Source organism: Lissotriton helveticus, chromosome 12 (genome assembly GCF_964261635.1).
Source record: "Lissotriton helveticus chromosome 12, aLisHel1.1, whole genome shotgun sequence".
Taxonomy (NCBI): Eukaryota; Metazoa; Chordata; class Amphibia; order Caudata; family Salamandridae; genus Lissotriton; species Lissotriton helveticus.
Genome location: NC_136073.1, coordinates 903,349,575 through 903,376,156, shown reverse-complemented (window position 1 = coordinate 903,376,156; position 26,582 = coordinate 903,349,575). Strand labels below are relative to the sequence as shown.

At 52.5% G+C, this 26,582-nt stretch overlaps 1 protein-coding gene across 1 annotated transcript; it reads right to left on the bottom strand.

Moving 5' to 3' along the window:
• Nucleotides 1-12,294: 12,294 nt before the first annotated feature.
• On the bottom strand, nucleotides 12,295-20,782 carry LOC144798196 (putative serine/threonine-protein kinase SBK3). Its single transcript, XM_078668943.1, has 4 exons — nucleotides 20,614-20,782; nucleotides 20,187-20,389; nucleotides 17,273-18,640; nucleotides 12,295-12,601 (listed from the first exon to the last, which is right to left on the bottom strand). Exons 1-3 carry the CDS (start codon nucleotides 20,780-20,782, stop codon nucleotides 17,291-17,293), a joined length of 1,722 nt encoding a protein of 573 aa, XP_078525069.1. The 3' UTR covers nucleotides 12,295-12,601; nucleotides 17,273-17,290.
• Nucleotides 20,783-26,582: the final 5,800 nt, after the last annotated feature.

Sequence of the window (26,582 nt, the reverse complement as noted above, 5' to 3'; positions counted from 1 at the left end):
TACCTCATGTTGAACAATCACAGCTGCTGTGGCATGTTGCCCGGTATACCATATCTAGTAACTGTGTCAGCCAGGGTCACTTGCTGTATGCAAGTATTGTTTCCAAAAACTAAGACAGCCAGGGAGTCGCCACTTTGGCCTTCACTGAACATCTCTTCTATACGAATTGATACTCTAAGCAGAATGAAAGCCATTCTTTTGCAAAAAATGGTGCCACTGACCTCGGTCAAAGAAACCTATGATCTACAAATTGCAAGGACTTCTGCCGAGATACATGCCCATTTGGCTACAAACTGCCCTATACATTTCTCAGAAATGTTAAGTCGTATCTTAAACATGTCTGATTCGAGCGGTATTTTACATGTATTAAAGACCGTGTTTTCCGGACTGTTAGCACCTTTCCAAGCAGTCCTAGGCATATTTCCAAACTTCGTGCACTCTGTTTTTGGCGGATTGCCCCTCCTATTAAGAATCTTTGCAGGGATCCTATTTTTTGCTCCTACTGCTACGATATGGCAAGCCAATTCACCAGCGACACCTAGTTTGCCATGGAGACAACTCTACTAGCGATTAAGTGTCGTGAGCGCATCGTCCACATTTTGGGACTACCTCATAAATGAGAATTAAATACCACATGGTTTCTGTCATTCAGACCAATTTGGCAAGATTGCATCTTACCTGTTCTACGCTGCTTGCTAAGAGGAGAAGAATGCGTGTTAGACATCTGTCTAACACTCCCATCAGTCATGCCAATGAATGTTGATACTTTGTTTGAACCGGTAACGGCCCATGCTCTGTGTTGTCACCAGCGGCTCCCAATTCTGATGACGGCATTCCTTGAGATCTCACAGACGCAAATTGCAACTGCTGAGGTACAAGAGGAAACAACAGGAGCGCAGGTACCATCCAATGTGAACATTGCTAATGCGACCAATGCTGACAGCGGTGCTTCACATCTATGAGTGGTTAATCTTCTAAAAGAGGTAATCCAACTTTCACCTACAATGGTAGATTACTTTTTGTCAACAGACATAGAAGATTTCATGTTTTCTCCAAGCCCTAACACTGACTTTTGATTTTGGCACACAGTGTTCTGAGAGACTTTGAATTTGACCTTCATTTTTTCAAAACAAAGTACTAGCTTTGGAACTCTTTTTTCTATGATTAATTTTATTCTCTAAATTTGTATTTTTGAATTTTTGGCACAAGTAATCTGCTTATAGTAAAAGTATTCATAGAGAACAAGAATTATTTGAATAATTCCAGGGACAATATATGACCTTGTCCAACAAAACAAACAAGTTTTATGTAATCTGACATGAAATGGTTTCGGTATTTTTTCTTCTGTATTTGACGAGCCATTTCATAAATGTATATTTTTATGATTCATTTAGTGAGCATTTAACAAATCTTAACATGTGCTTAGAATGAATACTTGCTTTAATGTGTACAGCATCAATGCTTCAGTTTGGATACATCATTACAATGTATTTGAGACATGCTTTTAGCACTTCATGTATAGATATGATTTAGTTATGTTTAACATGTTTAGAATTTAGTAATGTCGTACATAAGAAAGTGGAGTGGGTGTTGTATGTCGATTTAGATTCCGTATGAATTTTCCCCATTCATGCCCTTATATAGGTACATTTCACTTTGCCCTTACATAGGCATACAAATCCAGTCCTTATTTAGGCATAGTCCATGCTACCCAAATACAGGCATGGCTACTTCCATCCGTTCATCTACGTCACAACAATTTCTTGGAAAACCAGACTGTTAAGCAGTTAGGGACTTTCCCTTGCTTGGATATTGATTTCTCCAAGAACTCATTTATTATGCGTGAACATCTATTCCTTAGGGGTTCATTCATGACGTTCATATGCCCGACTTTACGTCAATACTGGCATTCCTAAACACCTTCAAGGTATAAATATACCATCACTTGCTATGGCAAAAAGCACAATGTGGTTCGGTGCAGTTCGACCACCTACTTGCACGACGCAGCTCGCCACCGCAAGTCCCGAAGGAAGCCAACTCTCCAGCTGGCACACTGACTAGACGCTGTCATCCTCCTGCCGAGAATCCAGCTCCAGTGTTCCTGACTCCCCTTGCGGGGTGTTGGGAAATCGAGTTCTGGGAAAGAGATACCAACCTCTCTCATTCTAAGGTATGGAGCTGATTAGAACCTAAAGAAACCTTTGGCAATTCTTGGCAAAAACTAAACCTATGCTAAAGACAACATCTACTTCTTCCCTCGTACTAGACCTAGGTTAGGTACACTGGGGTAGGCGCATTTTAGAAGCACTAGTTGAGTATTTTAGACTGTGTTATTTATGTATGTATTTTTTATATATGTCTTAGCAGCAGACAATGCTATTACAGTATTATTTTATATTACTGTTTACGCTGTACGCATTATACTTTGCATTCTGTCTAACGATTGTAGCAGTTCATATCTCTTGCATGAGAAATAAGACTGTTCAATAAACCCTTTTATTGAAACGCTCGTCTCTCTATTTCTATGCAAATCTGTGGAAACGAAGCATGCACGATTGACTGAGGAAAATAGTTATCTATTGTTTCCACAACTCTGAAGATATCGTTTCGATTCTAGGGGAAACAAAGTTGTCATGTTTATGCGGTTGTCAGAAACTAATCCCTTCTAGTTTATTCAAGAAAGTTTCTAGTGACCTCTGAGTTAGCTGGCATACACACAATTAAGTTTAATATACTCGATAGAGACATACTGACCACACTGCTATGTCAAATCTATAGTGTATATTATTCCAATGTGCAGAGCCTATCATTGGGAATATATGAACTACACTACAGTACGAGGCATTGAAGGTTGCATTGAGGGCGGGATCCTGGTTTGGAAGTGCAAGCATGAATGATGCATGGAGATAGTAAGACGCATTGAAGGCTGTATGGATGGATGGATCCTGGTTTGGGAGTGCACGCATGGATGATGCATGGAGATGTACAATGCATTGATGGCTGCATCGAGGGCGGGATCCTGGTTTGGAGGTGCATGCATGGATGATGCCTGGAGATGTATGATGCATTGAAGGCTGCATCGAGGGCGGGATACTGGTTTGGAGGTGCATGCATGGATGATGCATGGAGATGGTACGAGGCATTGAAGTCTCCATTGATGCTCGAATCCTGGTTAGGAGGTGCAGGTGTGGGTGATGCATGGAGATGTTACGACGCATTGAAGGCTGCATCGAGGGCGGGATCCTGCTTTGGAGGTGCAGGTGTGGATGATGCATGGAGATGTTACGACGCATTGAAGGCTGCATCGAGGGCGGGATCCTGGTTTGGAGGTGCAGGTGTGGATGATGCATGGAGTTGTTACGACGCATTGAAGGCTGCATCGAGGGCGGGATCCTGGTTTGGAGGTGCACGCATGGATGATGCATGGAGATGGTACTGAAGGAATATAAAATCGATATTATATAATGTTGGCTTAATGTATCCAATATATCAATGCTACCTTAGGAAAAACCCCTGTAAATACACTCGAATCATGCCCACATTAAGAAGTGGGCCTAAACTGAACGAATGCCATTTTGGTTTCATTTCCCCGTGTCTCTTTCGTTAATTAGGAAAGCACATGACCTGCTACTGTGTAGAGAGCCTGAGAGGCCGGCCTGGGCTATGAAAGGGCCATTGATTCTAACTTAGGAAACTCAAGGTCGCATCTGTCTTTCTTGTAGGATGAGCACATTCTTGCAGGCGCCATGCCTGTACTCCCGTGTCCCAGAATGAAAGGGAAGCACCTTTACTGACCTACCCCCGGAATAACTTAAGCTGAGTTTCGAATCAATCAATTGTGCCTTATATGGGTTTTCCTATTGGCTTCACGAGAAGTGGTACTTTTCCATGTACGGGGTTTCCATGAGGTATGCTGAAAGTATATATGCACTGCTTTGAATGTAATCCAGCAGTCTCCTGTGCGCACCTTTGAAGGTTGTGACGAGAGTGAGGCTCCCCTATATAGGGCGCTTTTTGCAAAATAAACGATTGAACCTTCTCCATTGCCGACTGACTTATTCTTGATAAATAAGGTATATGGGCTATTGGTAAGTATAGCTCTATGGTATATAATTTTTAGTACTTCAGTTGGCGACTCCGCCGGGACTCCGTGATAGGGTTGTCCCCTACTGTAAACAGGAGAAGAGGGACGGGGAGGGGTTCTGGTCGAGTGGGTGGATTGAAAGAGGATCCTAATTGAGAAACCAGTTTCTGGTAGAAAAGGAAATTCCACTCTCGAGCCCAGTGACCTTCCCAGCTGCTAAATAACCCTTCGCCGGAGTCCTTCGGGCTTAACCCGGAACAGCTGACCGTATTGGTCTATAAAGGAGTCGGCATTGGAGAACGCGCAGTCAGACCTGAGTGCACCAGGTGAGTGAATTGTATTGTTAGTCCTTTGTTGACTTTGTAACGAGCACTTTGGAGAAGTGGCTCAGGGAAACAGTTAACTGTGTATGGAATTTGGTGGTTAGTGAACCACAGGGAATCTGAGGGTCTGACGTGGCAGTGGAGTGACTGCACGGGCGGATGCCCCACAGACATGCTTGGTGACTATTTGAGCCAACATCGGACGCCTTAGTGTTGCACGGAGGGTGCTCACTCGGCCAAATCCTCTTCGGAAAAGCCCTAGGAGCAACTGGGTAAGCTTGGGTTCTGTAGCTACGTGCCCAGACGCCCGGCCCAACCAGCACAGGACTATGGGATGGTCAGTAAGAGGGTTCATGGTCCGCCTGTCTGGTGATCTCGGGGCAGTCTTTGAACTGTCTCTTTTGTGAATCTTTGGTGGTCTGGAATCCGGTGTGATCGATTCCCCGAACAGGAGTCGACGGGCTCTGTTCGAGTATAAGACATGTCATTTGGTATTTTGAATTCATGACCGAATTGTTTCTATCGATCGAAATTTATGCACTTTATGTATGTTAAGTGAGATTATATGAGTTAGGAGTGAAAGGGTATGCGATGAACGGACGCGTCCATGTGAGTAAGTCTGGTTGAAATGGTATGAGTTATTGAATTTATAAACATGTCGTGTTTTAGTAAATTATGTTTTGGGTGCTGCCGTCGTCGGAGTGGACGGCTGGAAGAAAGACAGCCTGCTCCTCCGGAAGGCAGCCCCAGTTTTGATATGTATTTCAAACATGGTATTTCTCCCATCTTGTTCAATACATTATGGAACAAATATACTAAAGATAACTCAGAATTACAATGGCCTTTAACGGGGTCTTTTGATGAAAGAAAGATTAATTATTTGCAGAACAAATTGTTTATGAAGAGGAGCCGTCAAACTATGTTCGACTCCCTGAACCTATGGTTAAAGGAGGCGAAACGGCGGTGGATAAGAGAGGAAAAATTGGGAAAAATTAAAGCTGGACAGACTGTTACCCAAAAAGCAGTAGCATATGAAAAAGAAAAGGTAGAGAAAAATATTGAACAAATGGATAGACAATTTCGATTACAGTCAGATAAGAGTTACGTGACACGGACTGATGCAGAAGATGAGATAGAGGAATTATTTGAAGCCAGTCCACCACCCCATTTGGCTCTCAAGGTTTATATCCTGTGGTCCCAATATCTAGGATAGGGAGGGCTGGAGCCCCATCTTCCGCAGCGGTGCCCTCAGTCGCTACAGCACCGGTAGCCGTGCACCCTCCGGCTCCGTTCGTCCAACTACCTCAGATTTGATTACTTTGCTACCTGGGCCGGTGGCTGCTTCTCCCTTGTCCCAGGTGGTTTTGACATCCCCAGCTGTAGGATCAACGGTCTCCCCAATGGGAATGACCAAAGCCTCTTCAGATGCGACGCCCCGTAGGGGGTTTAGAAGGCCGACGAGTTTTTACTCGATCATCCTTAGGATCTGAAGAGAGACGGGCTATTGTGGTTCAGGCATCCCAATGGATACGGAATCCAATTTATACTTTAGAGGATATTTGGAGTACTATGAAAGATTTCGAACCAGTTACGCAACAATTGGCATTAGAACACATGGCGATTCGATTAATTTCCTTATCGGAACAATGTTTTGAGGAAGGGCTTGCTCCTCAGATATTATGTGATATCAGGGATCGAGCTTTTAAGTTCAACATTCAAGCCGAAGAGGTGTTCCACAATGTTGAGACCCTGATACAATACCGAGAACGAATGCATAGGAATTGTTCAGAAAGGGGGGCGCAACATCACATGAGAGAAGTCCACCCTCTTTCCATCCAGAGATTCCCGAAGTAAGAGATGGAGGTTGAACAGTGACCAGAAATCGTGTAGAGGCACGTTTCCAAGAGCAATTGGTTTATACCCCTTGGAAGCAAAGTGAGGTTCTTACTTTAAAAGCCCAACTTCCTGACCCACGTAAAAATCCTACAGCCTATTATAAAGAACTAACAGAAGCCGCAAACTCGGCCGTTATGACTTTAGCCGACATCAAACTATTTTTCGGCCTCTTGATCCCAGTAGATATATGGAGACAGGTACATGACTCGGATCACGCCGCAGAACTTGGAGGGACCTGGGATCAGATTAAAGTATGGGATAAGGATCGGAAACCGGGTGATAAACCTACGGATGAGATTTTAGCTATACCCGCTCGAATCATAACATATATGTAAACTCTTATTCCCCCGCGAAAAGTGGATTGGGATCAATTAACGGCTTGTAAACAGAAAAAGGATGAAAGTGTATCTGATTTTTTCACCAGGTTTGAGAAAGTATTTATTGACTTTAGTGGGCAAGACCTGTCCACGGAAGGTGGCATACGATTATTTGTGAATAGATTTGTCACTAATTTGTTGCCAGAAGTAATGGCACGATTACAGGCTGCTCAGAGTACATGGACCACTTCGACCCCTTCAGTTATTCTCAGCATGGCCCAGTATTATGAACATCGAGAAAATGAGAGCAAGGACAAGTCTGATAAAAAGGTTAAGGAGTTAAAGACCCGAGTGCTGTTGCAACAAGTTAGTAGGGGACAAAATGCTGGAAGAGGTTCATTTCCAAGAAGGGCAATGATGGATCGGGCGGAAGAATGGGTCCGACTCCGAGCATAGGGATAAATCAGTGTTCCAATTGTAGACAAGAGGGACACTGGTGAGCTCAGTGTCCATTGTTATGTGAACGAGGAACTTGTAATAGAGGAAGAGGAAGAGGACGAGGCCGTAGTGATCGGAATAGTATGAGACGTGGGGACATGTCCGGTGGAGAGACGGGGAGGAATTATTTTGATGATCCTCAAGGGAGACACTACTACAATGAAGATTATCTAGAGCATGGGTACTCACAAACTTTCTCTCGGGGGCCAAATTTACAGTTTGGTTTGTGTCCGAGGGCTGCACCGGTGGGGGCGGGGTCATTGGGGGAGGGGGCGGGACTAGAGCAATAAAAAAACTGACCATGAGGTTGATCACAGGTCCCTGCAGCGACGCCTTCATCCACTGAGCCACCAGACCCGGCATACACACATCTCTCTCTCTCTCGTTCTCTCTCTGTCTCCCTCCCTCTCTCTAGCTCTCCCTCTCTCCCTCCCTGTCTCTCTCTTTCTCTCTCTCAGTCTCCCTCCCTCTCTCCCCCCTGTCTCAATCCCTCTCACTCCCTCTCACTGTCTCTCACTCCCTTTCCCTCCCTTTTCCTCCCTCTCACTCCCTCTCCGTCTCCCTCCCTCTCACTCTCCCTCCCTCTCACTCCCTTTCCCTCCCTCTCACTCGCTCTCACTCCCTTTCCCTCCCTTTTCCTCCCTCTCACCCCCTCTCCGTCTCCCTCCCTCCTATTTCCTCCCTCTCACTCCCTCTCCATCTCCCTCCCTCCCTCTCACTCCTCTCCGTCCCCCTCCCTCTAACTCCCTTTCCCTCCCTTTTCCCCCCTCTCACTCCCTCTCTGTCTCCTCCCTTTCCCTCCCTTTTCCTCCCTCCTTCTCTGTCCCCCTCCCTCTCACTCCCTCTCCGTCTCCCTCCTTTCCCTCCCTCTCACTCCCTCTCTGTCTCCCTCCCTCTCACTCCCTCTCACTCTCCCTCCCTCTCACTCCCTCTCATCTCACCCTGCCTGTGTGTCAGCAGGGGCAGCACACACACACTCACAGCCGCACCCGAATACTTAACAGGCCTTTAAAAGACGATTTGCAAGTTAATGAGGCTTGATGGATTTCACCTCCTCTTAGGCCCCTGCAGCTTTACTCTGGCTATCGCTAGCATCGCCCGGCCCCCACAGAGCAGCAGAGTCTCTCGCGCTGCTGCAGACAATCTTTAAAAAAAAATGCAAAATACGGGTATGATGTCTCAAGGTCCGCGGGCTGCCACGGAAGGCTTGCCGGGCCGCCAATGGCCCGTACTATGAGTACCCGTGATCTAGAGGATGGTTATGATGGAAATGGTTATGCATGAGACAGCCACGGACAGAGCAGGGGCCACATATCAGTTGACCAACAGGGGCCTTATGTACTGGGGTAATTGATGGGGACATCTGAGAAGTTTTTGGTGGATACTGGAGCAATGAATAGTTCTGTTGCTCATTCACTGGTCCCAGGGGCTGCTTTGTCTGGGCAAAATAACGTATCAGTGGGTTTCTCAGGAATTCCCGTGGTAAGCCCCATTTCTAAGCCACTTCCATTTACTATCGGCCCAGTTACTGTGGCCTCATCATTTTTGCTTACTTCCAGTTGTGGGGAGAATCTGTTAGGATTGGATATATTAAAGAAATTGCAAACTCGCATATACTGTTCTCCTGACGGTGTTTATTTAACCATGCAGCCTCCCACTAAATGCACGTCTCAATATTTTGCCACAAATGAACATCTTCCACCTGAATTTTCCAAGATTCCCCAGACCCTTTGGGCTCGAGGGGACACAGATGTAGGATTGTTAAAAATACCCCCTGTATCAATTACTTTGAAACCGAATGCACATTTGCCGCGTATCCCACAATATCTAATTTCGCCAGAGGGCGAGCAGGCCTTATTACACATCATTCGTGACTTGATTAAGAAAGGAGTGGTAGAGGAAACAGCTGCTAATGTTTGTAATAGCCCCATTTTACCGATTTTGAAGAAGGCTCCACTGGATGGTGACCCTGACTACAAAGATACCTATCGTTTTGTAATTGACCTCAGAGAGGTTAATAAAATAGTGATTCCCCAATATCCTGTGGTTTCGGATATCACTGCAATTCTTACTATGATTCCCCCTACTGCACAGAAGTTCTCAGTGATAGATTTGAAGAATGCTTTCTTTAGCATTCCAATCCACCCTGACAGCCGTCATATTTTCCGATTCTCATTATCTGGTCGCAGTTTTAGATTTTGTCGCGCTCCCCAAGGCTATACCGAGAGTCCCAGTATTTATAGCCAAGCACTAAAAGCAGTACTAGATTAATTAGTCCTACCTCCTGTTAATGTTCTCATCCAATATGTGGATGACATACTGGTGGCATCAGACATAGCAGAAGGTTGCAAAGAGGCCACTGTTAAATTATTGACCCATTTAGCAGCTAACGGTAATAAGGTATCCTTATCCAAATTTCAATATTGTCGACAGGAAGTGACCTATCTTGGTCATTTACTGTCGAAAGCGGGGAGGAGACTGACTCCCGAAGATAATAACTGTTATTACTAACATGTCTGTTCCCCGTACTCAACGTGATGTTCGTGCTTTTCTTGGCATAACCTCTTACTGTCGCCAATGGATTCCTAATTTTTCTCTTCTGGCTAAACCCTTGTTGCATTTGACTACCAAAGATGTGCATGAATCCTTGCCCTGGACGGATGAATGTCAGGATGCTTTTGATTCTTTGAAATCTGCTCTTTGCTTTCTTGGGTACTTCGGACTACCGAAAACCTTTTGTACTTTATGTGCATGAGGTGGACGGTTGTTCTCTTTCAGTGCTAACACAAGGTTTTGGCGGAAAACAACGACCATGTGCATATTTTTCGGCAGTATTGGATAATGTTGCCAGAGCCCTTCCTAGCTGTTTAAGGGCTACTGCTGCTGTGGCGGTGGCCATTCGACAGTCGGAGGGGATTGTCTTGAATACTGACCTTACAGTGATGGTACCGCATGCTGTGGATATATTATTGAACCGAACAAAAATTCAGCACCTTACAAGTGCACGATTGACTGTTTACAAATTAACTCTATTTGCACCCCACATTACTATTAAACGATGTGCCACTCTGAATCCAGCCACGTTACTACCCCTCCCTTCGAGTGATCAAAAGGACAATATCCATGATTGTATATTTCGGACTGAAGAAGAAACGAAGGGACGAGTAGACCTCACTGACACCCCTTTATCTGAACCCCAAGGGGAGTTGTATGTGGATGGCTCATGTTTCAAGTTACCAGATGGCACAATAACAGCTGCATATGCTATAACTACCCTCAGAACGGTAGTGGAGACCGCTCGGGTTTCCCATCATTCAGCGCAAGCAGCTGAACTAATAGAATTATTAAGAGCATGTGAACTGAGCGAAGGTGTAAGAGTAAATATTTTTACAGACAGCCAGTACGCCTTTGGCGTAGCCCATAGTTTTGGGCGGCTGTGGAGGGAACGAGGATTTCTTACCTCCCATGGTCAAAGAATACAACATGGCCCTTTGATCGAAAGATTGTTGAATGCATTAACCTTACCAGAGAAGGTGGCCATCATTAAGTGTAGCGCCCACAAGAAAATCATTGATACTACAGGGGAGGGAAATGCCTTTGCTGATCAAGTAGCAAAAGATACAGCGCAAACTAAAATGTCTGCGATGTTCCCCAGTGTATCAGCCAGATGGGTGGCGGGGACCACAGTGTTTGACAATACCATTGAAAGTGTTAGAGAATTACAGAAAGAAGCCACTCCTGATGAACTACTGAAATGCCTGCATATGGTACGAAGCATTGAAGGCTGCATCGAGGGCGGGATCCAGGTTTAGAAGAACACGCATGGATTATGCAAGGAGATGGTATGACGCATTGAAAGCTGTATCTCGGGCGGGATCCTAGTTTGGAGGTGCACGCATGGATGATGCCTGGAGATGGTACGACGCATTGAAGGCTGCATCGAGTGAGGGATCATGGTTTGGAGGTGCACGCATGGTTGATGCCTGGAGATGGTGCGACACATTGAAGGCTGCATTGAGGGCGGGATCCTGGTTTGGAGGTGCAGGCATGAATGATGCAAGGAGATGGTATGTCGCATCAAAGGCTGCATCCAGGATTCCAGATGCAGGCGCTGATGGTGCGTGCAAATGATACAACACATTGAAGGCTGCATCCAGAAATGAATGTGCGGGTCCTTCTTGGCCCCCTTCGATCAGTCAACAATAGCCTGGATACAGAGGACGCGTGGAGTTGTACGATGCATTGAGGGTATTACTGACTGATAAAAGGGTGCAGAGAAGGGCTGTTCTGGTGACGTGGGAAGGATGAGTGACCACTGCACACAATGCAGATACCGAGAGAGGGGGTGACGGGGAAATGTCCCACTGGAGGTGGGGATCGGAGGATAGGCAGTGGTGGGTGACCAGTGTGGTGCAACGCTCATGCAGTCGAGAGACAGATGGAGGAGAATTGATTCCTATCTGTGGGGTGAATTTTAGTGGATTCAACTGGAAGCTCATGGGGGGTTGCGGCAGGAGGGAGTGGGCATGGAATGGGTGATGGAGATGCCATGAGGGGGAATCAGCATCTAAAAAGCTGTTGATCATCACAGTAACACGCCGGGACAGGAAGGATGGTCACTCAAGCAGAACAAACATCACCACATTCTTAGACAGGTTTCATCACTTTTTATTTGCCATTTATTCTTCTCCCCATTATTAACAGTAACACACCCCTGCACGTCCACAGATCCCAGTGTATATCTCAGGGGGTTCACAGGGCACATTTTTCCTTGACTTAGAAAGTTGTATCAGACACATAAACCAGAGGGATCCATCTCCCCCCGACCGGTCACAAACACCAGTCCCCACTGTCCTTTGCGAAAGCTCCGGATTCTCCTGAAGAGCCTGGTCCAGGTGGTTCCTCTGGTGTGTGAGACTCTGTCACACAGCACTTGTATCAAGGGGCTCCAGAGCCTTCTGCGTCTCCAGGTCCAACCCTGCACCTTTCCTGGTGCCTGCAGGAGGAACCAGACGCAAGGGTCACTTGAATCATTCCAAGGGTTCTCAGCAGCATCAGGAGTTCTCAAACCCCGATCTGGTGACATTCCCACCGACTCCAGGGAGTATCTCGCCTCTACTCTTGGTACAAAATGAATCCATCCTCTGTCCATTGGCACGCGGCGCCAGGAGCATCCAACCCGGTCTCCACAGGTTTAAGGAACAGTGCTCAGAAGTCCACAGACCACTGCAGTTCATTCATGGTCAGTCGGTGAAGACAAGACTTGAGCCGTGGCCACCATTCCACCCTCCCAGGGGATGAAGCTAAAAGCCGACAGAGCTCTGAAGCTACACCTACTGCTCTTCATTGCAGCAAACGCACTCCTCTTCCTCACTGGTCCCTGGGAGAGACCCCTCAGGTGAAGCCGTAGATGCAGAACTGCCTCAGACGGTTGCAGCGCTCGTTGGTCGCTCCCACCTCCAACCCTGATCGAACTTGACACCCTGGAGAAGAGAAGCACAACATGCTTAGAACATGCTTAGAACATGTATGATTTACTGCATTGGATGTTCTTCACAACAGGGAGGATCATGCATCATTACCCACCCGGAGAGCGGTGCTGTGGGTGCAAGCGGGTGTGACACAGCCCAGAGTGTGGTCATGCCAATGCAAGGTGGGTACAGTGCCAGGAGACGTGGACGGGCACTGGGGCAGAATCTCACCACCAGTCACCTGGAGTGGGGATTCCGTGCATCATACATGTCTTTCCCTGGCCACCCCACTCTCTCTAGTGTAGGACATTTGTATTTGACCTGGGTTGTCTAACAATTGCTCACACCCTGTACATTTCTATAGGGGGCAGAAAAATACCATTAGTTTCAGGAAGCCCCTCGGATAGGAGGCCTGAGAGTGAAGCATGCCAGTGTGTGCAGGAGAGTGAAGCGTGCCTGTGTGTGCAGGAGAGTGAAGCGTGCCTGTGTGTGCAGGAGAGTGAGGCGTGCTGTGTGTGCAGGAGAGGGAAGCGTGCCCGTGTGTGCAGGAGAGGGAAGCATGCCCATGTGTGCAGGAGAGGGAAGCGTGCCCGTGTGTGCAGGAGAGTGAAGGGTGCCAGTGTGTGCAGGAGAGGGAAGCATGCCAGTGTGTGCAGGAGAGTGAAGCATGCCAGTGTGTGTAGGAGAGTGAAGCGTGCCCGTGTGTGCAGGAGAGGGAAGCATGCCAGTGTGTGCAGGAGAGTGAAGCGAGCCAGTGTGTGCAGGAGAGTGAAGCGAGCCAGTGTGTGCAGGAGAGTGAAGCGTGCCAGTGTGTGCAGGAGAGTGAAGCGTGCCCGTGTGTGCAGGAGAGTGAAGCGAGCCAGTGTGTGCAGGAGAGTGAAGCGAGCCAGTGTGTGCAGGAGAGTGAAGCGTGCCAGTGTGTGCAGGAGAGTGAAGCATGCCAGTGTGTGCAGGAGAGGGAAGCATGCCAGTGTGTGCAGGAGAGTGAAGCGAGCCCGTGTGTGCAGAAGAGGGAAGCGTGCCAGTGTGCAGGAGAGGGAAGCGTGCCCGTGTGTGCAGGAGAGGGAAGCGTGCCAGTGTGTGCAGGAGAGTGAAGCATGCCCGTGTGTGCAGGAGAGGGAAGCGTGCCCATGTGTGCAGGAGAGGGAAGCGAGCCTGTGTGTGCAGGAGAGGGAAGCGTGCCCTTGTGTGCAGGAGAGTGAAGCGTGCCAGTGTGTGCAGGAGAGTGAAACGTTCCTGTGTGTGCAGGAGAGTGAAGCGTGCCAGTGTGCGCAGGAGAGTGAAGCGTGCCAGTGTGTGCAGGAGAGTGAAGCGTGCCAGTGTGTGCAGGAGAGTGAAGCGAGCCAGTGTGTGCAGGAGAGTGAAGCATGCCAGTGTGTGCAGGAGAGTGAAGCATGCCAGTGTGTGCAGGAGAGGGAAGCGTGCTGTGTGTGCAGGAGAGGGAAGCGTGCCCGTGTGTGCAGGAGAGGGAAGCGTGCCAGTGTGTGCAGGAGAGTGAAGCATGCCCGTGTGTGCAGGAGAGGGAAGCGTGCCCATGTGTGCAGGAGAGGGAAGCGAGCCTGTGTGTGCAGGAGAGGGAAGCGTGCCCTTGTGTGCAGGAGAGTGAAGCATGCCAGTGTGTGCAGGAGAGTGAAGCGTGCCAGTGTGTGCAGGGGAGTGAAGCGTGCCAGTGTGTGCAGGGGAGTGAAGCATGCCAGAGTGTGCAGGAGAGTGAAGCATGCCAGTGTGTGCAGGAGAGTGAAGCATGCCAGTGTGTGCAGGAGAGTGAAGCATGCAAGAGTGTGCAGGGGAGTGATGCGTGCCAGTGTGTGCAGGAGGGGGAAGCATGCCAGAGTGTGCAGGAGAGTGAAGCATGCCCGTGTGTGCAGGAGAGTGAAGCGAGCCCGTGTGTGCAGGAGAGTGAAGCGTGCCAGAGTGTGCAGGAGAGTGAAGCGTGCCAGTGTGTGCAGGAGAGTGAAGCATGCCAGAGTGTGCAGGAGAGTGAAGCGAGCCCCTGTGTGCAGGAGAGTGAAGCGAGCCCGTGTGTGCAGGAGAGTGAAGCGAGCCCGTGTGTGCAGGAGAGTGAAGCGTGCCAGTGTGTGCAGGAGAGTGAAGCATGCCAGTGTGTGCAGGAGAGTGAAGCATGCCAGTGTGTGCAGGAGAGTGAAGCGAGCCCGTGTGCAGGAGAGTGAAGCGAGCCCGTGTGCAGGAGAGTGAAGCGAGCCCATGTGTGCAGGAGAGGGAAGCATGCCAGTGTGTGCAGGAGAGGGAAGCGAGCCCGTGTGCAGGAGAGTGAAGCGAGCCAGTGTGTGCAGGAGAGTGAAGCGAGCCCGTGTGCAGGAGAGTGAAGCGAGCCCGTGTGCAGGAGAGGGAAGCGAGCCCATGTGTGCAGGAGAGGGAAGCATGCCAGTGTGTGCAGGAGAGTGAAGCGTGCCAGTGTGTGCAGGAGCGTGAAGCGTGCCAGTGTGTGCAGGAAAATGAAGCGAGTATGTGTGTGCAGGAGAGTGAAGCGTGCCAGAATGTGCAGGAGAGGGAAGCGAGCCCCTGTGTGCAGGAGAGTGAAGCGAGCCAGCGTGTGCAGGAGAGTGAAGCGTGCCAGAATGTGCAGGAGAGGGAAGCGAGCCCCTGTGTGCAGGAGAGTGAAGCGAGCCAGCGAGCGCAGGAGAGTGAAGCATGCCAGTGTGTGCAGGAGAGTGAAGCATGCAACAGTGTGCAGGGGAGTGATGTGTGCCAGTGTGTGCAGGAGGGGGAAGCATGCCAGAGTGTGCAGGAGAGTGAAGCATGCCCGTGTGTGCAGGAGAGTGAAGCGAGCCCGTGTGTGCAGGAGAGTGAAGCGTGCCAGAGTGTGCAGGAGAGTGAAGCGTGCCAGTGTGTGCAGGAGAGTGAAGCATGCCAGAGTGTGCAGGAGAGTGAAGCGAGCCCCTGTGTGCAGGAGAGTGAAGCGAGCCCGTGTGTGCAGGAGAGTGAAGCGAGCCCGTGTGTGCAGGAGAGTGAAGCGAGCCCGTGTGTGCAGGAGAGTGAAGCATGCCAGTGTGTGCAGGAGAGTGAAGCATGCCAGTGTGTGCAGGAGAGTGAAGCGAGCCCGTGTGCAGGAGAGTGAAGCGAGCCCGTGTGCAGGAGAGTGAAGCGAGCCCATGTGTGCAGGAGAGGGAAGCGTGCCAGTGTGTGCAGGAGAGTGAAGCGAGCCCGTGTGCAGGAGAGTGAAGCAAGCCAGTGTGTGCAGGAGAGTGAAGCGAGCCCGTGTGCAGGAGAGTGAAGCGAGCCCGTGTGCAGGAGAGGGAAGCGAGCCCATGTGTGCAGGAGAGGGAAGCATGCCAGTGTGTGCAGGAGAGTGAAGCGTGCCAGTGTGTGCAGGAGAGTGAAGCGTGCCAGTGTGTGCAGGAGAGTGTAGCGTGCCAGTGTGTGCAGGAGAGTGACGCCTGCCAGTGTGTGCAGGAGAGTGAAGCGTGCCAGTGTGTGCAGGAGCGTGAAGCGTGCCAGTGTGTGCAGGAAAATGAAGCGAGTCTGTGTGTGCAGGAGAGTGAAGCGTGCCAGAATGTGCAGGAGAGGGAAGCGAGCCCCTGTGTGCAGGAGAGTGAAGCGAGCCAGCGTGCGCAGGAGAGTGAAGCGTGTCCGTGTGTGCAGGAGAGGGAAGCGAGCCTGTGTTTTCCAGGAGAGTGAAGCGAGCCAGTGTGTGCAGGGCCCCTAAGTGGGGCGAATCATTTACAAGCGACTAAAAGTAGGGTTCCTCTTACATTCAAAGCATGTGCTCACATGGAGCCCTTACTAATAACGATAGCGAGTTTCTCCTCTGTTGCCAGTGTCTGGAGCCCTTGGATTTTAGGACATGGCTGCTGTCAACATCTGCAACCCTCAGGTACATCTTTGTCGTGGTTTTGCATCACCCTTGCAGGGACGCAGGGGCGACACAAAACCTACATGGGAGTCATCAAGGCACGCAAGGACACTGTGTGTGCTGAACGGCTTGATAAATTTAGAGTGACGCGAGGCGGTGTGGATTGCTGCCGTGCGTTACTCCGTGCGGTAATTGCAAACACAACAGTGATGGACAGAATGTGGATCACTGTCACACATTCACCCCAGTTACTCCGTGGCATGGCGGCGTCCTAGAGGTGGAGCGCCGCTCTTCTCGCGCACCCGCCCGTGCATCCTGACACGTTCCCAAATTTACCATCGCTGGTGGACCTGAGAATGCGTTAGACTTGTGCGCATAGAGAGAGGAAAGTGGCTCAATGTTTCCAGATTTGGAAACCTCCGTTTTTAGGACAGTGAGGTTCTTGTCTGGTGCCAGTATCGGGAGCCGTCGGTTTTAAGACAGGGCTGTCTGCTGCCAGGATTTTGACTCAAAGGTCCTCGGGTTTTAGGACACTGAGGTTCTTGTCTGTTGTTTGCCCTCGGTTGACCCTGGGCTCTAGCTTCTTGCCAGTGCCTGCAGCAGACCGGACTCTCCCTCTCACTAGTCTTACAGTGGTATCTTCCATGCATTCATTTAAAGTTTGTGTCTTTCCAAAGTGGTACCTTTTAAAGTGCTATATTTTGTAGTGGTACCTTTTAAAGTGTCCTGTTAAAGTGCTATCTTCTACAGTGCTATCTTACGGCAGTGACTCTCACATGCGAGCCTTTTAGAGGTATTGTCTGCACTTCTTTCATATACATTTAGGTGGGATCCCTCATACACTACACATTTATACTCATTTTACTCACCCAACAATGAACTTGTGGTCACGTGATTTCGAGCTCAGCGCCGTGAGCACGAGGGGCGTCCTCGTCGGTGATCTCCACGACGAGTAATGTATCCGGAAGGAGACCCTCAGCGCCTTTTGTGAACATAATGATGAACTGCAGAGTCGCGTCCTCCTGGTCCTCCAGCTCGTAGTGTTGTTCCATCACCATCTCATCCTCTTCGTACACTTCTTCCTGGAGTTCCACCTCTCCGTGCAGTTCCACCTCTCCGTGCAGTTCCACCTCGCTGTGCAGCTCCAGCTCTCCGTGCAGCTCCATTTCTCCATATAAATCCACTGTGTCCTGTTCCACTTCTTCCTGATATTCCACATCCCTTTCAAGCTCAACCTCTTCGTGCAATTCCACCACGTTGTAGTGCAGTTCTACCTCTTCAGGCAGTTCCGCCTCTTCCTGGTGCAGTTCTGCCACTTCCTGGGGCAATTCCGCCTCTTCCTGGTGCAGTTCCGCCTCTTCCTGGTACAGTTCCGCCTCTTCCTGGTACAGTTCCGCCTCTTCCTGGTACAGTTCTGCCTCTTCCTGGTACAGTTCTGCCTCTTCCTGGTGCAGTTCCGCCTCTTCCTGGTGCAGTTCCGCCTCTTCCTGGTACAGTTCCGCCTCTTCGTGGTACAGTTCCGCCACTTCCTGGTACAGTTCCGCCTCTTCCTGGTACAGCTCCGCCTCTTCCTGGTACAGTTCCGCCTCTTCATGCGCCTCGTCCTGCAGCTCCATCTCCCCTGCCTCCTCAAGCTCCGCCTCTTCTGGCCGCCCCAGAAGCCCCTGCAGCTCCACCTCTTCCGCTGGCCCGCTCTCTGAACTGACTGTCTTCCATGGTACGTCCAGGTATTGCTGAACTGTGCTGACTGTGCAGCGTCTCTGGGGGTCAAAGGTCAGCATCTGCTTGGCACAGTCCTGGGCCTGGGGTGTGAACTGCTGCCAGTATCTGGGAGTGGGTGCACTGGTCCCTCTCACCTGCCACCAGTAGAGCTCCTTGTAGTGTCTGTCGGAGGGCAGGGCGCGCTCCCAGGGGAAGAAGCCGGTCAGCGTGGTCACCATGAGCACGGCCAAGGCCCAGACGTCGATGCTGGGGTGCAGGACCATGGAGTCGGGGTCCCTCAGGCGGCAGAGCTCGGGGGCCATGTAGGGGTTGGTGCAGGACATGGCGGCGATGCTGAAGCCGGTCAGGCTGGTCAGGCCGAAGTCGCTCAGCTTGACGCAGCGGCACTCGCGGTCCATCAGCATGACGTTGTCCGGTTTGACGTCTCGGTGCACCAGCCCCAGGCTGTGCATGTAGTGCAGCGCGCTGGAGATCTGCAGCGTGCAACGCTTCACCAGGACTTCAGGGATCCCCTCCTGGAGAGACAGGGTACAAGACAAAAACAGGAGATCAGTAAAAGACACAGAGATGTGATGGTCACAGTGCTTAATTTGAGGTGGTGGTTTGCTATGTACTGCACCGGCACTTAATTCTCAACACTTGCACTAATGACAATCCACCACATGGTGGCGCTGCCTGTCTAATTTAGAGATTAGCACAACAACTGTGTTTAACTATTCAATATTTATTGAAAATGAATAATGCCTGCTGCCCAAGCCATTCTGGAAGCTTTTGGGGGCCTGGAGTGGTCTGAATTGTTACACTTGTAGGGTGTGATGGTTAGTAGATGGGTGGGTACTGTCGTTGGCAGCGCTGGCAGGGGCAATGGGGGGTGCAGGCTGCAGAGGACACCTGAGCCAGGGTGGAAGCCAGAGGCCCGGGCTAGGCAGGAACCAAGCCTGGGGGTGGGTTAAAGGGGCACCCAGTTGGCTATGGGAAGCGACCGACAGGGGGCGCTAGTTTCTTTTAGTGGTGGGTGGTGACGTCAGGGGGTGCTGTCGGCCACTTAGAGAATAGCGCTGAGCGCCAATTTGGGGTCATTGAAGGCCTGGGGGGTTGACCCATGTGAGGTCATGGCTGACTCTGAGGATGGCAACGCGTGTTCGATGGTGGCAGAGACGGGTAACTGTGCACTGTATGTTTTAAAGCATGCTCTGGGGGCTTTAAACGCTATAAAAGAGTCCCTGTTCTGGAGGGCAGCGTGCACCAGGGGCCAGCAGGGGGCGCTGTTACAGAGGTCGAAGTGGGCGGACAAATAACAAGCCTTCTGGCCAGGGGTGCAGCCGCCAGACAGAAATGCAGATGTGCGCATTTGGTTAATCTGTAAATGTTCAGGGGCTTGGAGGCCGGTGGTGGCTTTGATTGATGGAGCCCTTTGAGGAGTGTTCTCTCTGGGAGGTGTTGACGTCTAAAACTAAACCACACAAGTCACTGTTCCTCACTGGGTCAACCAGGGTTGAGTTTCATGGCTCTCTGCTGACACCCAGAGGCCGCTGCAGCCATTGCATTGACCAGCAGAGGTTTCACAGCTAAAATATGGCGTCTCTCACTTATTAGTACAACTTGCGTTATTATTCATTGACGGTTTTAGTCATTTTAGCTTGAAGGTGAAACGTCATCAACATAGTTCTAGAATATTTTGTGTTTTTTTAACCCCGCCTTTTATTGCTGACAACTTTACCCAACCCTGCCACATAACTTGGCCCTCTCGTGCCCATAATTCCAGTGACCCCCGACATTAAGGGGTGATGCTTAATAATATGGGGGTGGAGGGTGCCCGTCTGGGGTGTTTCAAGGGATTGAGCGGATTGGTGAAACGTGGAAGTGCTTTCGTAGCGCTTTGATATGCAGTTTATTGGGTTTCGCAGCGCTGCATTGTTGGACAGATGAATGTGTGGGTCGGGTGCGGATGAGGCCTAAATGTAGCACATTTAAAGTGTCTTTAGATTCGACGGGACCCTGGCACAGAGGGTGGCAGGATGCCAGGTGCCCTCCTCCCCCCGGGTGTCCCCCCAGTCTTACCCCTGGCATCAGAAGAGACTCCAGGCTCCCCGCCGGTGCCACCTCCTGCGCGAAGACGTAGTGGCTGGCAGTCTGCCAGGCCGCCACCAGGGTGCTGATGATGCCAGGGTGGGCGCTGAGGAGCAGAGAGAGGCTGAACTCGAGGAGGAAGACGTCACGGGGCACGCGCGCCCTGGAGAGCAGCTTGAGGGCCACGCCGACACCTGTGGGGGCAAGAGACACCCGGTAAACAAGGGGGGCCCACAGACCCCGACACCCCCACGGATCCCTCACATTGAGCCAACCAGGGGCGGGGCGGGATCAACCAGGGGCGGTGCCCATCCCGCCCCACAGAGGGGGCCCTTGGACTCCGCAGCCTTGAGACTGGAGGGGGCCGCCCTGATGTGTCCCCCCACCCCGCGCCCCTGCTAGAGCCCCCCCCGCTTACCTGAGCCCCGCTGCTTGGCCAGCACCACCTGACCGTAGGCGCCTCGACCCAGCTCACCCAGGACTTCGAAGCGCTCCGTGAGCTCCATGGTGGCCAGGCGCTCCGAGGCCACCGACACCATCCGGGCCAGCAGCCTCTGCGTGGCCCTCACCGCGCCGGGGGGGTCCATGGGTCTGGAAAACACAAGAGGCCGGTCAGCCAGGCGCGTGTGGCACTGGAGGGGCAGAGATGGGGCTGCCCCTCACCCGCCCCAAAACATGCAGCTGACCTGTCCATAGACGCGCGGCCTGACCTCCAGGGCGGGGGGTGCGTGCCCCTCATTCTGCCCTCAGGGCCCACCCGCTCCGACTGCGCCATTAACCCTAGAGCTTTCTAGTCTACCCCCCCTCCCCCCCACACACACCTAGCCGCTCTCCCAATCCAACCCTAGTCCCACCTAATAAAACCAGCCTGCCCACTCTGCCCCAGGCCTATCTAGTGAGTCTAGCTTGCCACTCTCCCCCAGGAGTAGCTGCTAAGTCTTCTACCCCCCCCCCCCGGGCCTCTGTAGTAAGTGGAGCCCGCCCAGTCTACCCCCAGGACCATCTAGTAAGTCTAGCCTGCCCACTCTGTCCCAGGCCCAGCTAGTAAGTTTTCTACTCTGCCCACTCCTGTCACCCCCCCCCCCCCCTTTACAGGCCCGTGTATTGCGCCACCAATCCCAGCATCCGTAGGGAAGTGAAAGCCGCCATTCAACTTTCCCCGGAAATACATATTGGGGGTGGGGGGGGTTGTATGATTTCCAGACCCTCGAAAGTGTGAAGGAACGAATCCGGAAACAGAGAGAAGCCTCAGTAAGTGTGGAAAAGCAGAGCCGGAAGTAGAGGGAACCAGGACGAAATGTAAGGGGCCGGGACAGGCTCAGCGAAGGAGCCAAGAAAGGAAGGGTCACGGTGAAATCACAGCCGTTGTCACCGGCTGTTGATGTCAATACCAGGAACAGAGGAAGTGACATCACTGACCATTCGCTTTATTTCTGTTCCTGCCGGTGTCGTCAAGACCCTGGAGAGCACGGCCAGCGAGTCATGGGGCCCCACGGGGGCTGATTGGGCGCTTCATCCGGGCCCTGTCCCTGCTGAAGGCTCGGTTTGAGAATACCGGGGTGACCTCGCCTTGGATCCCCCTCATGACTCCCCCCTTCTGCCTAATTCGCTCTCTCTCGTGCTGGTCCCCTGTCGCCCTCCTCGCCCCCTTTGCAGCTCTTTTCCTCTCCTTTCTTCTCAGGCTCTGCCCGAGTCTTGGGTCCCAGAAATGAGTGTCGGCCCCCTGCAAGCACCGGCACAAATGAAGCCTGGACCGTGCGCCTAAAGACCGAGCGCGGGAAGGTCCCGAGGGGACATGGGCGGCACCCATGGGTCCTGCACACAATAACCCTGCACTAGGGCGCAGCGCCCACCGCCCGTGACTCAAGGCGCTAAACCCACCCCCAGCCCTCCATTCCGACGCTGCCCCTCGCGGTTCAAGCCGAGGCCCCCCTGGCACATGGAGGGAATGATGAACCCCTGGCACCGGTGCCACCTGCAGACGCACCGTCTTACCTTGAGCAGGTCCGTGACCTCGGGCAGAGCTCCGATGATTGTCCGGGGGGGGCTGCTCTCCTCCTGTCCCAGAAGCCTCAGGTCAAAGGGCAGGTCACAGGGTCCGGGTCCGTCCTGGGGTGTCCTCCCTTCTCAATGTCCAGCCTTTAACAGCAGAGGGCCGGGGGGTTATATGTACGTGACCAGCAGCTGCAGACCACCCTGAGGGGCGTGGCCTCCACTGGCGCCCCAATCGCAGGGCTCCCCTCGAGCCTGCACGAATGAGCCCCCAAAAGGTGAGAACGACTGGGGGCCGAGGAGGCCTGGTGGGCTGGGGGGGGGGGGGTGGGGGGGGGGGGTGGAGTCACACCGCTCCTTCACTTCACGAGGCACTTTTACACTTAAACTTAATGTGACTTTACATATAAAAAGTGTCCAAAAGTTTGGACCAACATTAGTGCAACATTATACATAATCCGGACAGAGTCATCCAAAAACCTAACAGATAAATAGCATTTTGGCCGCAAGATAAGTTATTAATGCCCTGGAGACTTTGTGCTCTTTGTGTATTTGTCGTAAATGCTGAATTCTGTTCTTTTCCTCCGTTCATAAATTCGCCGCTTCATTAAAAGCTGCGCCCTTTTATTTCACTCCTGTTACCGATGACGTCAAACCCTCCCCGCGGGGAGTGACGGGAGTCTGGGCTCAAAATGGAGGAGCGTTGAACCCAAGACAACCAAGGCTAAGGGCAAAGGTCAGGTAAAGGTTCATTATGCAAAGGGCACGACCTCCTGTTCTCTGACAGCTTCCAGCGCACGAGGCCTCACCAGGACAGATGCTTCCATCACACGAGGCCTCACCAGGACTGATGCTTCCTGCACACGAGGCCTCACCAGGACAGATGCTTCCTGCACACGAGGCCTCACCAGGACAGATGCTTCCTGCACACGAGGCCTCACCAGGACAGATGCTTCCGGTGCACGAGGCCTCACCAGGACAGATGCTTCCATCACACGAGGCCTCACCAGGACAGATACTTCAGGCACACAAGGCCTCACCAGGACAGATGCTTCCATCACACGAGGCCTCACCAGGACAGATGCTTCCATCACACGAGGCCTCACCAGGACAGATGCTTCCATCACACGAGGCCTCACCAGGACAGATGCTGCCGGTGCACAAGGCCTCACCAGGACAGATGCTCCCTGCACACGAGGCCTCACTAGGACAGATGCTTCTGGCACACGAGGCCTCACCAGGACAGATGCTTCAGGCGCACGAGGCCTCACCAGGACTGATGCTTCCGGTGCACGAGGCCTCACCAGGACAGATGCTTCCATCACACGAGGCCTCACCAGGACAGATGCTTCCATCACACGAGGCCTCACCAGGACAGATGCTTCCATCACACGAGGCCTCACCAGGACAGATGCTTCCGGTGCACAAGGCCTCACCAGGACAGATGCTTCCATCACACGAGGCCTCACCAGGACAGATGCTTCCATCACACGAGGCCTCACCAGGACAGATGCTTCCATCACACGAGGCCTCACCAGGACAGATGCTTCCGGTGCACGAGGCCTCACCAGGACAGATGCTTCCATCACACGAGGCCTCACCAGGACAGATGCTTCCATCACACGAGGCCTCACCAGGACAGATGCTGCCGGTGCACGAGGCCTCACCAGGACAGATGCTTCCATCACACGAGGCCTCACCAGGACAGATGCTTCCATCACACGAGGCCTCACCAGGACAGATGCTGCCGGTGCACAAGGCCTCACCAGGACAGATGCTCCCTGCACACGAGGCCTCACTAGGACAGATGCTTCTGGCACACGAGGCCTCACCAGGACAGATGCTTCAGGCGCACGAGGCCTCACCAGGACAGATGCTTCAGGCGCACGAGGCCTCACCAGTACAGATGCTTCCTGCACACGAGGCCTCACCAGGACTGATGCTTCCATCACACGAGGCCTCACCAGGACAGATGCTTCCGGTGCACGAGGCCTCACCAGGACAGATGCTTCCATCACACGAGGCCTCACCAGGACAGATGCTTCCATCACACGAGGCCTCACCAGGACAGATGCTTCCGGTGCACGAGGCCTCACCAGGACAGATGCTTCCATCACACGAGGCCTCACCAGGACTGATGCTTCCATCACACGAGGCCTCACCAGGACAGATGCTTCCGGTGCACGAGGCCTCACCAGGACAGATGCTTCCATCACACGAGGCCTCACCAGGACAGATGCTTCCATCACACGAGGCCTCACCAGGACAGATGCTGCCGGTGCACATGGCCTCACCAGGACAGATGCTTCCATCACACGAGGCCTCACCAGGACTGATGCTTCCGGTGCACGAGGCCTCACTAGGACTGATGCTTCCTGCACACGAGGCCTCACCAGGACAGACGCTTCCATCACACGAGGCCTCACCAGTACAGATGCTCCCTGCACACGAGGCCTCACCAGGACTGATGCTCCCTGCACACGAGGCCTCACCAGGACAGATGCTTCCGGTGCACGAGGCCTCACCAGGACAGACGCTTCCATCACACGAGGCCTCACTAGGACTGATGCTTCCTGCACACAAGGCCTCACCAGGACAGATGCTTCCGGTGCACGAGGCCTCACCAGGACAGATGCTTCCTGCACACGAGGCCTCAAAAGGACAGATGCTTCCTGCACACGAGGCCTCACCAGGACAGACGCTTCCATCACACGAGGCCTCACTAGGACTGATGCTTCCTGCACACGAGGCCTCACCAGGACAGATGCTTCCGGTGCACGAGGCCTCACCAGGACAGATGCTTCCGGCGCACGAGGCCTCAAAAGGACAGATGCTTCCTGCACACGAGGCCTCACCAGGACAGACGCTTCCATCACACGAGGCCTCACCAGGACTGATGCTCCCTTCACACTAGGCCTCACCAGGACAGATGCTTCCATCACACGAGGCCTCACTAGGACTGATGCTCCCTGCACACCAGGCCTCACCAGGACAGATGCTTCCATCACACGAGGCCTCACCAGGACAGATGCTTCCATCACACAAGGCCTCACTAGGACTGATGCTCCCTGCACACGAGGCCTCACCAGGACAGATGCGTCCAACACACGAGGCCTCACCAGGACAGATGCTTCCATCACACGAGGCCTCACCAGGACAGACGCTTCCATCACACGAGGCCTCACTAGGACTGATGCTCCCTTCACACTAGGCCTCACCAGGACAGATGCTTCCATCACACGAGGCCTCACCGGGACAGATGCTTCCATCACACGAGGCCTCACTAGGACTGATGCTCCCTGCACACGAGGCCTCACCAGGACAGATGCTTCCATCACACAAGGCCTCACCAGGACAGATGCTTCCATCACACGAAGCCCCATCAGGACAGATGCTTCCTGCACACGAGGCCTCACCAGGACAGATGCTTCCATCACACAAGGGCTCACTAGGACGGATGCTCCCTGCACAAGAGGCCTCACCAGGACAGATGCTTCCGGCACACGAGGCCTCACCAGGACAGATGCTCCCTGCACACGAGGCCTCAACTGGACAGATGCTTCCATCACACGAGGCCTCACCGGGACAGATGCTTCCATCACACGAGGCCTCACCGGGACAGATGCTCCCGGCACACGAGGCCTCACCAGGACAGATGCTTCCTGCACACGAGGCCTCACCAGGACAGATGCTTCCTTCACACGAGGCCTCACCAGGACTGATGCTTCCGGCACACGAGGCCTCACCAGGACAGATGCTTCCGGCACACGAGGCCTCACCAGGACAGATGCTCCCTGCACACGAGGCCTCACTAGGACAGATGCTTCTGGCACACGAGGCCTCACCAGGACAGATGCTCAGAGCCCACATGGGTTCAACCGGATGTCCCTTCCACATCTGCCCCAGGTGCTTCATGTATAAGGGGTCTGCTCCGTGCACACACGGCTGACCCGGGTGGTCCATGTGCACAGGGTCTGTCCCCTGTACTCAGGGTCTGTCCAGGTCCGGGGTCTGTCCTGGGTGCCGAGCAGAAGTCAGACATAAACCTGTTCAGGCTGCCCGGGGCATGGGCTCGGGGCGGGTGGAGGATGAGGGCGGTGGGTCACTCAGTGCCACCTGGAGCGCCCCCAACCTACGACACTGCACTGGGTCTACGTTCACCCACTTGAATCCGTCTGTTCTGGCCGACCATGTCCTCATCCGTGCCCCCCCCCACCCCCATACACAAGTGAAATGTACCCAGACCCTAGTCAGACCCCCCCCTTCCATATTAGATTAGGTGGAGAAGTGTGGCTCACTGGTTAGAGGAGGCAGACCTGGAAGCAGAGGTCAGCCCGGGACCAGGGTTCAATTCCCGGCTCGGCGGGGTCTTGAGTCCTAAAATGTCCATGGACT